Consider the following 12,107-nt stretch of genomic DNA (forward strand, 5'->3'; position numbering starts at 1 on the left):
GTCATTTGATGGGGCACAGTGGCTGCGTTTGATGGGTACAGTGGCTGCATTTGATGGGGAACAGTGGCTGAATTTGATGGGGCACAGTGGCTGCGTTTGATGGGGAACAGTGGCTGCATTTGATGGGGCACAGTGGCTGAATTTGATGGGGCACAGTGGCTGCGTTTGATGGGGAACAGTGGCTGCATTTGATGGGGCACAGTGGCTGCTTTTGATGGGGCACAGTGGCTGCTTTTGATGGGGCACAGTGGCTGCATTTCATGGGGCACAGTGGCTGCGTTTGATGGGGAACAGTGGCTGCGTTTGATGGGGAACAGTGGCTGCATTTGATGGGGCACAGTGGCTGCTTTTGATGGGGCACAGTGGCTGCATTTCATGGGGCACAGTGGCTGCGTTTGATGGGGAACAGTGGCTGCGTTTGATGGGGAACAGTGGCTGCATTTGATGGGGCACAGTGGCTGCTTTTGATGGGGCACAGTGGCTGCTTTTGATGGGGCACAGTGGCTGCATTTGATGGGGCACAGTGGCTGCTTTTGATGGGGCACAGTGGCTGCATTTGATGGGGCACAGTGGCTGCATTTGATGGGGCACAGGGTACAGTGGTTGCGTTTTATGGGTACAGTGGCTGCATTTGATGGGGCACAGTGACTGCATTTGATGGGGCACAGGGAACAGTGGCTGCATTTGATGGGGCACAGTGACTGCATTTGATGGGGCACAGTGGCTGCATTTGATGGGGCACAGTGGCTGCTTTTGATGGGGCACAGTGGCTGCATTTGATGGGGCACAGTGGCTGCATTTGATGGGGCACAGGGTACAGTGGCTGCGTTTTATGGGTACAGTGGCTGCATTTGATGGGGCACAGTAGCTGCTTTTGATGGGGCACAGTGGCTGCATTTGATGGGGCACAGTGGCTGCATTTGATGGGGCACAGGGTACAGTGGCTGCGTTTTATGGGTACAGTGGCTGCATTTGATGGGGCACAGTAGCTGCGTTTTCTGGGCAACAGTGGCTGCGTTTGATGGGCAACAGTGGCTGCATTTAATGGGGTACCGTGACTGCATTTGATGTTTTTTTTCTGATTTTTTTCAGTTTGCTTGCTGACTGCAGTACAGCCAGCCTTTCCTTTTTTCTTTTTGTCGATCACTGCTGGCTGCTATAGCTGCCGGCAGTGATCACTGTATTCTGATGGCTGGGAAACTTTCACCTCAGAGCACAGCACACACTGACACATTTCTCTTACGGAAGCTTGGTAAATCAAATGCCAGGCCTAGCATTACACCTGTGTGGCTGCAACCAAGTCTTGGCACAAGCCAGCACAGGCTCCTGGAAACGCAGGACAGTGGCCAGTAAGAGGAAAGCTGGGATAGAACATTACTTGCATCATATCCATGCCGCTCCTAAATCTGCTCCACTGCCGCACCTGGCCCAAAATGCCTTTAATCTGGTCCTGGGGGCCAGTGCATAGGCCTGTGCCTGCACATGTACAGCTCTGCCCACACAGAGAGAGTGACCACTTCACATTGACCGCACAGAGAGAGACTGCGCAACATTGCTTCCAGAGAGAGACGGCAATGTGGATCGATTTTTCTCTCTATGTTGGTAATGTGGATCGATTTATCTCTCTGTTCCGGCAATGTGAAATGGTTTCTCTGTTTAGGCAACGTGGAGCAGTCTTTTTCTGTGCCGGAAATGTGGGCAATGTGGAGAAGTCTCTCTCTCTGGCTGCTTTCACATTGCAGCGTGCAGCGCGGTGACGGTATAGCCGCGCTATTTGTAGCGCGGCTATACCGTCGTGTTTACCGCGATATTCGGGCGCTAGCGGTGAGGTTTTAACCCCCACTAGCGGCCGAAAAAGGGTTAATACCGCGGTATTACAGCGCTTTCCCATTGATTCCTTGGTCTTCATGGCAGTGTTTGGTTAGTGGAGCCTCTTGCATAGGTGTTGCAGCCTCTGATGCCTTTCAAAAAGGTGTGTATATGTAATGACAGATCATGTGACACTTAGATTGCACAAAGGTGGACATCATTTCACCAATTATGTGACTTCTGAAGGTAATTGGTTGCACCATAGCACTTTATGGGCTTCATAACAAAGGGGTGAATACATACGCACATGCCAATGATCATTTTTTTTATTTCTGAAAAATAGTTTTATGTATATATTTTTCAAATTTTACTTCACCAACTTAGACTATTGTGCTCTGATCCATCACATATACAGTGAAACATCGGATTGCGAGTAACGCGGTTAACGAGCGTTTCGCAGTACGAGCATTTTTTTTTTTAAATCCTGACTTGGTTTGCGAGTGTTGTCACACAAGACAAGCAGGATTCAAGTCAAAGTGTTGTGCAATACCGCATTTGACCAGAGGTACGGAGGCATCTGAGCCGAGCAGAGCCGATTAGAGCAATTCGGAAAAACTCAGAAATACTCTGTTTCCGAGGTTTTCCCAAGTTCAACCGAGCTGTCCCTGAGCCTTTCAGAGCCTTTCCGGCGCCCCCCACCTCTGGCCACATGCAGTATTGCATGCCATAGAAGTCAATGCGGAACAAATTATTTTCGTTTCCATTGTCTTCTATGGGGATATGCGAGTACTTTGGATTACGAGCATTCTCCTGGAACAGATTATGCTCGTAATCCAATGTAATCCAATGTTCCACTGTAATTCAGATTAAAAAAACATTGAACTAAAGGCTGTAATGTAACAGAATAGGTAAAAAAACAAGGGGGGTAAATACTTTTGCAAGACACTGTATTATGTAGTATTTCATATTTATTTAACAAAATGTTTTTTTGGGTTTTTTTTATGTAATTTTTTTTATTTTTTTAGTCATGAACACTATACATTGTCTTAAAAATGAACACTGCTCTGAGTAATTTATGTCAGGCTAAATATCACAATAGCTTTAAAACAAGCCTTGGTATAATTCACATACAGAATATTGAACTGTTACAGTTTGATATTTGTTTGGCTGTTTGGTATTTAAACAAGACACAAAAATCAACATTCCCTATCTCCAAAACGCATGTATAACAGTGACTCATATAATAAAAGAAATATAGCAAACATCATCTATGATACAGTAAATAATAAAATGTGATTTCCAATGACTTATGTTATCAACCCACATGAAATATACAGAGTTGCATACAAAATCATTAGTACTTTTTACACATTTAAGTCAACAGATCGTCAGCAAAAACACATTTGACAGTATCTACGTGACAAAAGACTGTTTGGCCCTACCTGCAGCAACAAATTAGGGAATTTGAAGAAGAATTGTGCCTAAAATAGTAGGTGTCTCTACAGCAGGGGTCTCCAAACTTTTTAAACAAAGGGCCAGTTTACTGTTCTTCAGACTTTAGGGGGGCCGGACTGTGGCCAGTGGTAGTGGAAATTTTCCAGGTATCAGTGGGCATAAACATCACCATATTTGGTATTAGGGGAAGAAATAGTGCCCCATCGTTGGGTGTTAGTTGGACGAAAAGTGTCCCAACAGTAAAGCCTCATACACACGATCGGATTTCCATCGGACAAATCCGTGGAATTTTGTCCGAAGGACGTTGTCCGTGAACTTGTTCTGCATACAGACGGCAGAACTTTTTCAGCCAACATATACAAAACTACGTTGTTTTTCAGCTTTTTAGCGCCACCCTTTGGGCAACTTCTGCTAATGTTGTCTGATGGTTAGCATTGTTTGGAGCATGCGTGTTTGTACTTTGGATTTTAGTCCAACGGACTTGTGTATACGCTATCGGATAATCAGACAGGAAACACTTGTTGTCGGACAATTTGAGAGCATGGCTATCCAACATTTGTTGTTGTAAATTCTGACAATTGTCCAAAGGAGCGTACAGACGGTCGGATTATCCGTCAAAACCCTTCCATCACACAATTGTTGTCGGAGTATCAGATCGTGTATATGGGCCTTAAAAGGAATAGTGTCCCAAGGGCCGGATAAAAGGCAGACAAAGGACCACAACAGCTTCAGGGCCACAGTTTGGAGACCACTGCTCTACAGGATACAGTGCTCTAAAAAAGTATTCAGACCCCTTGAAATTTTCCGCATTTTGTCATGTTACAACCAAACATGTAAATATATTTTGTTGGGATTTTATGTGATAGACCAACACAAAGTGGTGCTTAATTGTGAAGTGGAAATAAAATGATAAACGTTTTTTCAAAATGTTTTACAAATATGTGAAAAGTGTGGCGTGCATTTCTATTTAGCTCCCTTTACTCTGATACACCTAACTAAAATCTAGTGGAACCAATTGCCTAAAGAAGTCCCCTAATTAGTAAATAGAGTCCACCTGTGTGTAATTTAATCTCAGTATAAATGCATCTGTTCTGTGAAGCCCTCAGAGGTTTGTTAGAGAACCTTAGTGAACAGACAGCATCATGAAGACCAAGAAACAAGTTTAAAGCAGGGTTAGGTTATAAAAAAATATATCCCAAGCTTTGAACATCTCAAGGAGCACTGTTCAATCCATCCTCAGAAAATGGAAAGAGTATGGCACAACTGCAAAAACCTACCAAGACATGGCCGTCCACCAAAATAGACAGGCTGGGCAAGGAAAGCAATAATCATAGAAACATCCAAGAGGCCCATGGTAACTCTGGAGTGTGGTAGTTCATTGGGCCTGCAGAGATCCACAGTTCAGGTCAGAGAATCTGTCCACAGGAGAATTATTAGTTGTGCACTCCACAAATCTGCCCTTTATGGAGTGGCAAGAAGAAAGCCATTGTTGAAAGAAAGTCATAAGAAGTCTCATTTGCAGTTTGCGAGAAGCTATATGGGGGAGACCGCAAACATGTGGAAGAAGGTGCTTTAGTCAGATTTTACTTATTTGCCTAAAAGCAAAACTCTATGTGTGGAAGAAACCTAACCCTGCACATCAACCTGGACACACCATCCCCATCGTGAAACATGGTGGTGGCCGCATCATATTGTGGAAATTCTTTTGCGGGGACCGGGAAGCTGGTCAGAGTTGATGGGAAGATGGATGGAGCCAACTACAGGACAATCTTAGAAGAAAACCTTTTAGATCCTGGAAAAGACTTGAGATGGGGCAGAGATTCATCTTCCAGCAAGACAACAACTCTAAATATACAGCCAGAGCTACATTGGAATGATTTAGAATGGCCCAGTCAAAGTCCAGACATAAATCCAATTGAGAATCTGTGGCAAGACTTGAAAATTGCTGTTCACCGATGGTCTCCATCTGACAGAGCTTGAGCTATTTTGCAAAGAATGGGCAAAAATGTCACTCTCTAGATGTACAAAGCTGGTAGAGACATCCCCAAAAAGACTTGCAGCTGTAATTACAGGGAAAGGTGGTTCTACAAAGTATTGCCTCAGGGGGGCTGAATGCAAATGTATGCTACACTTTTCACATATTTATTTGTAAAAAATTTGGAAAACCATTTATCATTTTTCTTCTGCTTCACCATTATGTGCCACTTTGTGTTGGTCTATCACATAAAATCCCAATGAAATACATTTAAGTTGTTGGTTGTAATATGACAAAATGTGCAAAATTCCACGGGGTATAAATACTTTTTCAAGGCACCTTTATATTACAATATAGGGATGTCCCGATACCGATACTAGTATCGGTATCGGTACCGATACTGAGCATTTCCCCGAGTACTTGTACTCGGGGGAAATGCTCCGATGCCTCACCCGATACTTGGGCAGGCAGGGGAATTGGTAGTCTTCTCCCCTCCATGCTGTCTTTTCCCCAGTCCGTGCAGCTCTCAACCCCCCCTGTCCGTGCCGCTCTCCGCCCCTCCATTCGTGCAGCTCTTCCCCTCCTTGCCGTCTTCTCCGTCCATCCGTGCTACTCTCCCCCCGTCCATCCGTGCCGCTCTCCCCCCGATTATCCGTGCCGCTCTCCCCCGTCCATCTGTGCCACTCTCCCCCCTGTCTGTCCATGCAGCTCTCACCCCTCCGTGCCATGTTCTCCATCCATCGGTGCAGCTCTCCCCCGTCTGTCCGTGCCGCTCTCCCCCCGTCTGTCCGTGCCGCTCTCCCCCCCGTCTGTCCGTGCAGCTCTCCCCCCGTCTGTCCGTGCCGCTCTCCCCCCCGTCTGTCCGTGCCGCTCTCCGTCCTCCGTGCAGTCTTCTCCATCTGTCCGTGCCGCTCTCCCCCCTCAATCTGTCAGGGGGGAGAGCGGAGGTAGGAGCCGCTAAACCCGGCTCCTACCTTTTTCCGAATGGACAGAGTCAGTGATCACTGACTCTGTCCATTCACATAACTGAGCATCGTAACCTGTGATTACGATGCTGCAGTTTATGAATGGAGAGGAGTCTCCCTCCATTCATTTCAGCTGAGGCTGCTGAAAAAGGGACTGGGGAATCTGTTTCCCTAGTCCCTTTCTCTGTCTTAAAGGGGAGATGTCAGAGGTCTGTTAAGACCCCCGATATCTCACCAAAGCCCCCCAACAGGGCTGATTAAACAAAAAAAAAAATTGCAATAAATATTTTTTTTTTAAATAAATAAAAATAAAATGTAAATAAAAAAAACACACTGACAATCCACCTTCCCCCAAAAAAACTAAAAAAATCACTGTAAAAATTTTTTTTATAAAATACCGTCACATGACATAAAAAAAAAGTATCGGTATTCGGTATCGGCGAGTACTTGAAAAAAAGTATCGGTACTTGTACTCGGTCTCAAAAAAGTGGTATCGGGACAACCCTATTACAATATATTTTAGAATGTTATTCAGGGGAACAGAATGCTTTTAGGATTATGTGATGACTTCACATTAGTAAACAAAAACAGGTATAAAGTGCAACCGTGGCTTTACCAGGTAACCTGGCATGACTTATAGCTATACAAAATGATTTGTCAACTTTGGCGGCAGCAAGAGCGGATAGATCTCATTTATTTTCGCCACCCTATAAGGTTTTTTTTTTGTTTGTTTTTTTTATAGCCAACAAGGAGCATCCTCCTTTTTCCAATAATCCATTGTAAGTGACAAACCAAAAAGCTTCTTTTCTGCCATTTTCTTAGTTTTCTATGACTCATCTTAGCGAATGTTCCTTGCTACGATATTTTGAATAATGTTCTTGCATGCCTTTGTTGCTGCAGTTGCATCTTTGGACTGTACTATGGTTGTCTGTTTACAGCTTCGTTGTAACACCTTGAAAATCCCAATAAATTCTTTGTGAAATCAGAATAAGTTGTCAAGAAGACTGCTTTTCTCTAGAGTCGGTAATGGCCCTCCAAATTGCACACAAGGCTCCTCCCCTGTAATGAAAAACAAAAGTGCATGTTACTTTTGTGGAAATTGTACAGTGGATTTTAAGTAAGGCCTAACTCCATGCCATTGATGACTTTAAATTCAGAACCTGCTAGCTGTCGGGCTGCCGGCTGTCATGCTGACCCTCTGACTGAATTCCCTCTAAATGGCACCCTGGGGTGCATGTACACATTGTCACATGAAAAAGCATGTAATAACAGACTGCAACATTGTGAATTAGACCTAATACTTTCAGTCACTGATCCAAAATGGAAGTTTTCTGATTTTACGCTGCCTTTCCTTAATTGCATTAATGTTTTGTGTCACTGAATTGGAAAAAAAACTGAAACCAGAGTGTCACCATGCCAATCAGACAGCTAGCATTTTCAGAAAGAGAACAACGCCAGTCCCCATGTTACTCTTTTTTTTTTTTTAAAGATATTTTTATTAGGTTTAAGACAAACCAACAAACAGAAAGAAACATACAAAAAAAACAACAACAATACCACCAGACAACCTGGTCATAAACGTTAGGCAATACACTCAAACGTAGAAAAATTAACTGACATCAGTGCAAAATATAAAGTAGTCACAGTGGTAAAAGGATCAGGTATAATACCGGGATATAGCAAAAGCGGAGGTCCAGACATTAGAGATCCGTGAGGCACGGCCCATCAATGGTAAAGCAAGAGCAATACAATCCGTGCCGGGAGAGGGTTAGCGGACTAGCTTTCATCTCACCCCAAATTTTGTGGAAGGTTTTGTTCCGTTTCCAGAGTTCAAAAGTACGTTTATACAGTGGGATAGCGTCATTAATACGTTTTAACCAGAGGGATTTCAGAGAGGTCTGTGTGCCCTTCCAGGACAGTAAAATAGCTTTTTTAAAATAGAAGAAGAGTATACGGAGCAGTCTCTTGGCATGTGATGATAGGTGTAATTCGCCAAAAGTTCTTGGGGTGGATTATGTTTGGGAGGCCTAGCGCCGATGAGATGAAAGCACCCACTTCTTCCCAGAAGTCCCGGACTACTGGGCATGACCAGAAGCAGTGTAAGAAATCGGCCTCTTGGCCACAGTTGTGGAAACAGGCAGCCGAGGGCAGGAGACCCATCTTGTGTAACCTAGCCAGAGTGAGGTGGGTTTGATGAAAAATTCCCCATGTTACTCTTAATAAAGGTTTGCTTTAAAACCCTATTGATGCCTACACCTTTTGTTATTACTATATAGGGTCCATTCACAAGAGGAACTTGCATGCGATATTTAGGTGTCCAGACACATTTTGCCTAAATATTGCATACGATCCTGTAACTGTCAATTCACTATACCATTTTGCAGTATTTACCGCAAAACGCTGAAAACATTTGGTAAAATACTGCATGAAAAAGCATTAAACTCCATTGACAGAAGCAAATAAATTAAATGCATGCCATAATTAAGTAGTGATCAAGGCATACTGTAATGATGGCATGTGAATTGATTTGTTAAGAAGTGGGCAAATTATAAAATGTGTCAGTCTGTGTGTGTGTGTGAACAATGAGTGAAACTCCACCAGTGAATCCACCTGCTCAGCTGGCGATCTGTCCGCTGATCCCCGCTGAGCAGGCGGATGTCAGGTCCATGTCTGCTCCGCTGATGCAGAGCGGACACAATGGATGGTCAGATCGGGTCCACCTGTCCGATTTTCAGGTGGACCCGATCTGACCATCCATTGTGTCCGTTATACACCCGCCAACATCCAATCCGATCCTATCTGCTACCAACAGAGTGATGGGAGATCCGTTTACATCCGATCACCCAAAAAACAGGGAAAACAGCAAAATCACACATTTTGTTTCTTACAAAATCCTTTGAGTATCAAGGACACTTGTGACTCCGCTGATCCTTAACTGTGGGCTTTGGGATTCATTCTTATTTCTGTGTATAATAGATGTACTGGGGTTGATTTACCAACACTGGAGAGTGAATTTTTTTTATTGTCTTAATGTTTTGAAGTTTCTGTTTGTGTTAGTTCATAAGTGCCGGTTTACACAGGGGTGGCTTAAAAGTCGCCCAACTCTCGTCCCACTCTGAAGCCGCCCCTTACAGCGCGACTTCAGCACGGCTTGCAAAACGACTTCTCTATAGAAGTCAATGCAAGCCACTCCGAAGTTGCCCCCAAGTAGTACAGGAACCTTTTTCTAAGTCGCTCTGACTTGAGTCGTTCCTATTAGAACGGTTCCATTCTACCAATTGTAGCGTGACTTGTAAGGGCTGACAAGTCGACTGACAGTGTGAACCGGCATTAATTGTATCCACATGAAACTTTGACATATTTGTGAACTGCATCCTTCAGTCTTTCACCTTAAGCCCTGTACACACGGGCCAGAATCTCGTCAGGAAAAAAACGTTGTTTTCCCTGACGAGATTCTTGGCAAGAATCTCTTGCCACCCGAGTGTACAGACACTCCATTCAAAAGAACCGCGGTTCTCTTAAAAGGAAAGAATGCGGTGACGTCATCGCGTATGACGAACATGCGCTCGTCACATTCAATGCCGTCGCCGCCATCTTGCTGCACCCTACCTATGCCTAGGAAGCTACCGCGCATGCGTCAAAGTCATTTTGAGCATGCGGGGGTTTTCCACTGCGACAGGTAAGTATACACACTCTCAGGTTTCTCGGCAGGAAAACTGCCGAGAATTTCACAACGAGAAAAATAGAGAACATGTTCTCTATTTTTCTCGTCTAGATTCTGGGCAGTTTTCTTGTCGAGAAACCTGAAAGCCTCGTACACACGCACGGTATACTCGGCAAGAAATCTCTGCCAGCAGTTTTTCTTGCTGGTTCTTGCCGAGAAAACCGAGCGTGTGTACGAGGCTTAACTCTTTAACTTCCAAGCAAATTTAGTTTTAGTCAAAACAAGACTGCTCTTTTTAATCCTTTATGAAAATAAATATAATCCACAATGGGTTACAGAACCTGGAGATACTAGAACCACAATATACTTTCCCTTCTATAAGGTTCTATGATACTATTGGTAAATAAGCAGTAATATTGGTAAACTACCTGAGATCCATAGACTTTAAGTCCTCTCTTGTAACATGCCACAGGATATCCTCCAACCGATAATCTTCTGCCAAAAACTAAAGCAAATAAGGAAGTATAAGTAGCATTACAAAATATTCTGCATATCTATATTTTTAGAACATTAGATGGTCTCAAATAATTGCTTGATTTTTGCATGGTACTCTGCTACATTGGTAAAATTGTAATATAAATCTGCTAAGCATTACATCCCCAATACAAATCCAGCACAAATATCAACCTTTAAAACTTACAAGGGTGGTAAACAATGAGCAGCACAGTATTCAAGTGTACAACACACCACAAAATATCTGGTATTCACGCCCTGCCAGTGACGGCCTGTGCATATACGGGGCCAGGGGCGCCACCCCACTAATACATGCGCCTGGCCTCTTATCTACATGCAGGGTGCCGGACGTATGCATTCCAATGTTTTTTTTTTTTTTTCTAGAAGCACGTGATAATTGGCTTAAAAAAAGGGTGGGCTTGGGGCCCTTACATTACATAGTTGATCAATCTTAGATTGATTACTTTTGTCGAGAATTTAAATACCTTGTTTATTGTGTCCTCCTCCACATGATGCTGCTGCAACCAGTAAATAAGTTCAAGATCTTCGTTGCTTGAATTGGATGGTCTTGTGTGGGACACTGAAATCCCAGGAATATCTAAACAAAAATTATAGATAAAAATCATTATCGAGAATAGTTAGATTAAATTATTTCTGGCACATTATTATAAATTAACCCTACACAGGAATGCTTAAAAGTATATTTGTCTTTTTTGTTCATAGTAAAAAAAAATGTAAGTGCGCCAAATTACCTACGTGCCTTAAAGGATAAGTTCACCTTTTGTAACATATTACATAGTCTGGTTAAAAAAAGACACAAGTCCATCTAGTTCAACCAATAAAAGGAAAACAAAATAGGGTGTAACATGTAATGAGTTACTATAAAGCACATGCCTGCCTTTGTAAGGGTTGATTTACTAAAACTGGAGTGCAAAATCTGGTGCATGGTAGCCAATCAGCTTTTAATTTCAGCTTGTTCAATTATGCTTTGACAAAAAAAGAAATACCTGGAAGCTGATTGATTTTTTGTGCAGAGCTGCACTGGATTTAGCATTTTCCAGTCTTAGTAAATCAACCCCACAGTGTACACAGTTGGGCAACCCCCTCCCCAGTATACAGTAAAGGGACCAAATGGAAGGCTGATCAGTCACATGACCACCATTTAAAACTAAAAAAAATCTAAATGTTGAAGTTTTAGAAAAAAAATAGACAAAGTTAATATATCATGCATGACCATAGTGTCAACCAGTTCTGAAAGGCCAATTTGGGGTATAAAAAATAAATACATTCTATTCAATGGCATCTATGCTGGAGAAATAAGTAAATTGGGAAATCATTCAACATTGGATAAAAATATATATAACTCTTGGACATGACAGTCCTCACTAAGAGAGAGAGGGAGAAAGATATATCGCCTCTTGCGTTCTCATTTATAATGGTGAAACATAATCTCTGTTACTTACTTATTGGCTGGGACCTGTGCTGAAGACGTTTGATCTCGTGATCCTTTTCTTCAATAGCCTGACGTAGAAGAGCCTGGAAATCTCTCTCCTTCTGTAACAGCTCCTCCAAAAGCCTAAACAGCAGAGAAATATTATATGCAGTAGTTAGAAGGCAATTGCAAAGAACAATTGCTATGTGCAAAGTATATATTATCAGTCCCTCTTGTACTACCGTATTAAATACAGCTATGATCTAACTAAAGAGAGGGTGTCATTCTGGTACC

At 43.0% G+C, this 12,107-nt stretch overlaps 1 protein-coding gene across 1 annotated transcript in view; it reads right to left on the bottom strand.

The window, feature by feature from the left end:
* Positions 1 to 6,690: 6,690 nt before the first annotated feature.
* MAP3K5 (mitogen-activated protein kinase kinase kinase 5) overlaps positions 6,691 to 12,107 on the bottom strand; it is a 236,192-nt gene continuing 230,775 nt past the window's right edge. Inside the window, exons 27-30 of the mRNA XM_040350503.1 lie at positions 11,845 to 11,957; positions 10,867 to 10,979; positions 10,297 to 10,373; positions 6,691 to 7,263 (exon numbers count right to left, since the gene is read on the bottom strand). Of these exons, the coding sequence (XP_040206437.1) occupies positions 7,200 to 7,263; positions 10,297 to 10,373; positions 10,867 to 10,979; positions 11,845 to 11,957 (367 nt within the window). The 3' untranslated portion in view covers positions 6,691 to 7,199. The remainder of the gene's footprint in view (positions 7,264 to 10,296; positions 10,374 to 10,866; positions 10,980 to 11,844; positions 11,958 to 12,107) is intronic.

The sequence above is a fragment of the Rana temporaria genome, chromosome 4, assembly GCF_905171775.1.
Source record: "Rana temporaria chromosome 4, aRanTem1.1, whole genome shotgun sequence".
NCBI lineage: Eukaryota > Metazoa > Chordata > Amphibia > Anura > Ranidae > Rana > Rana temporaria.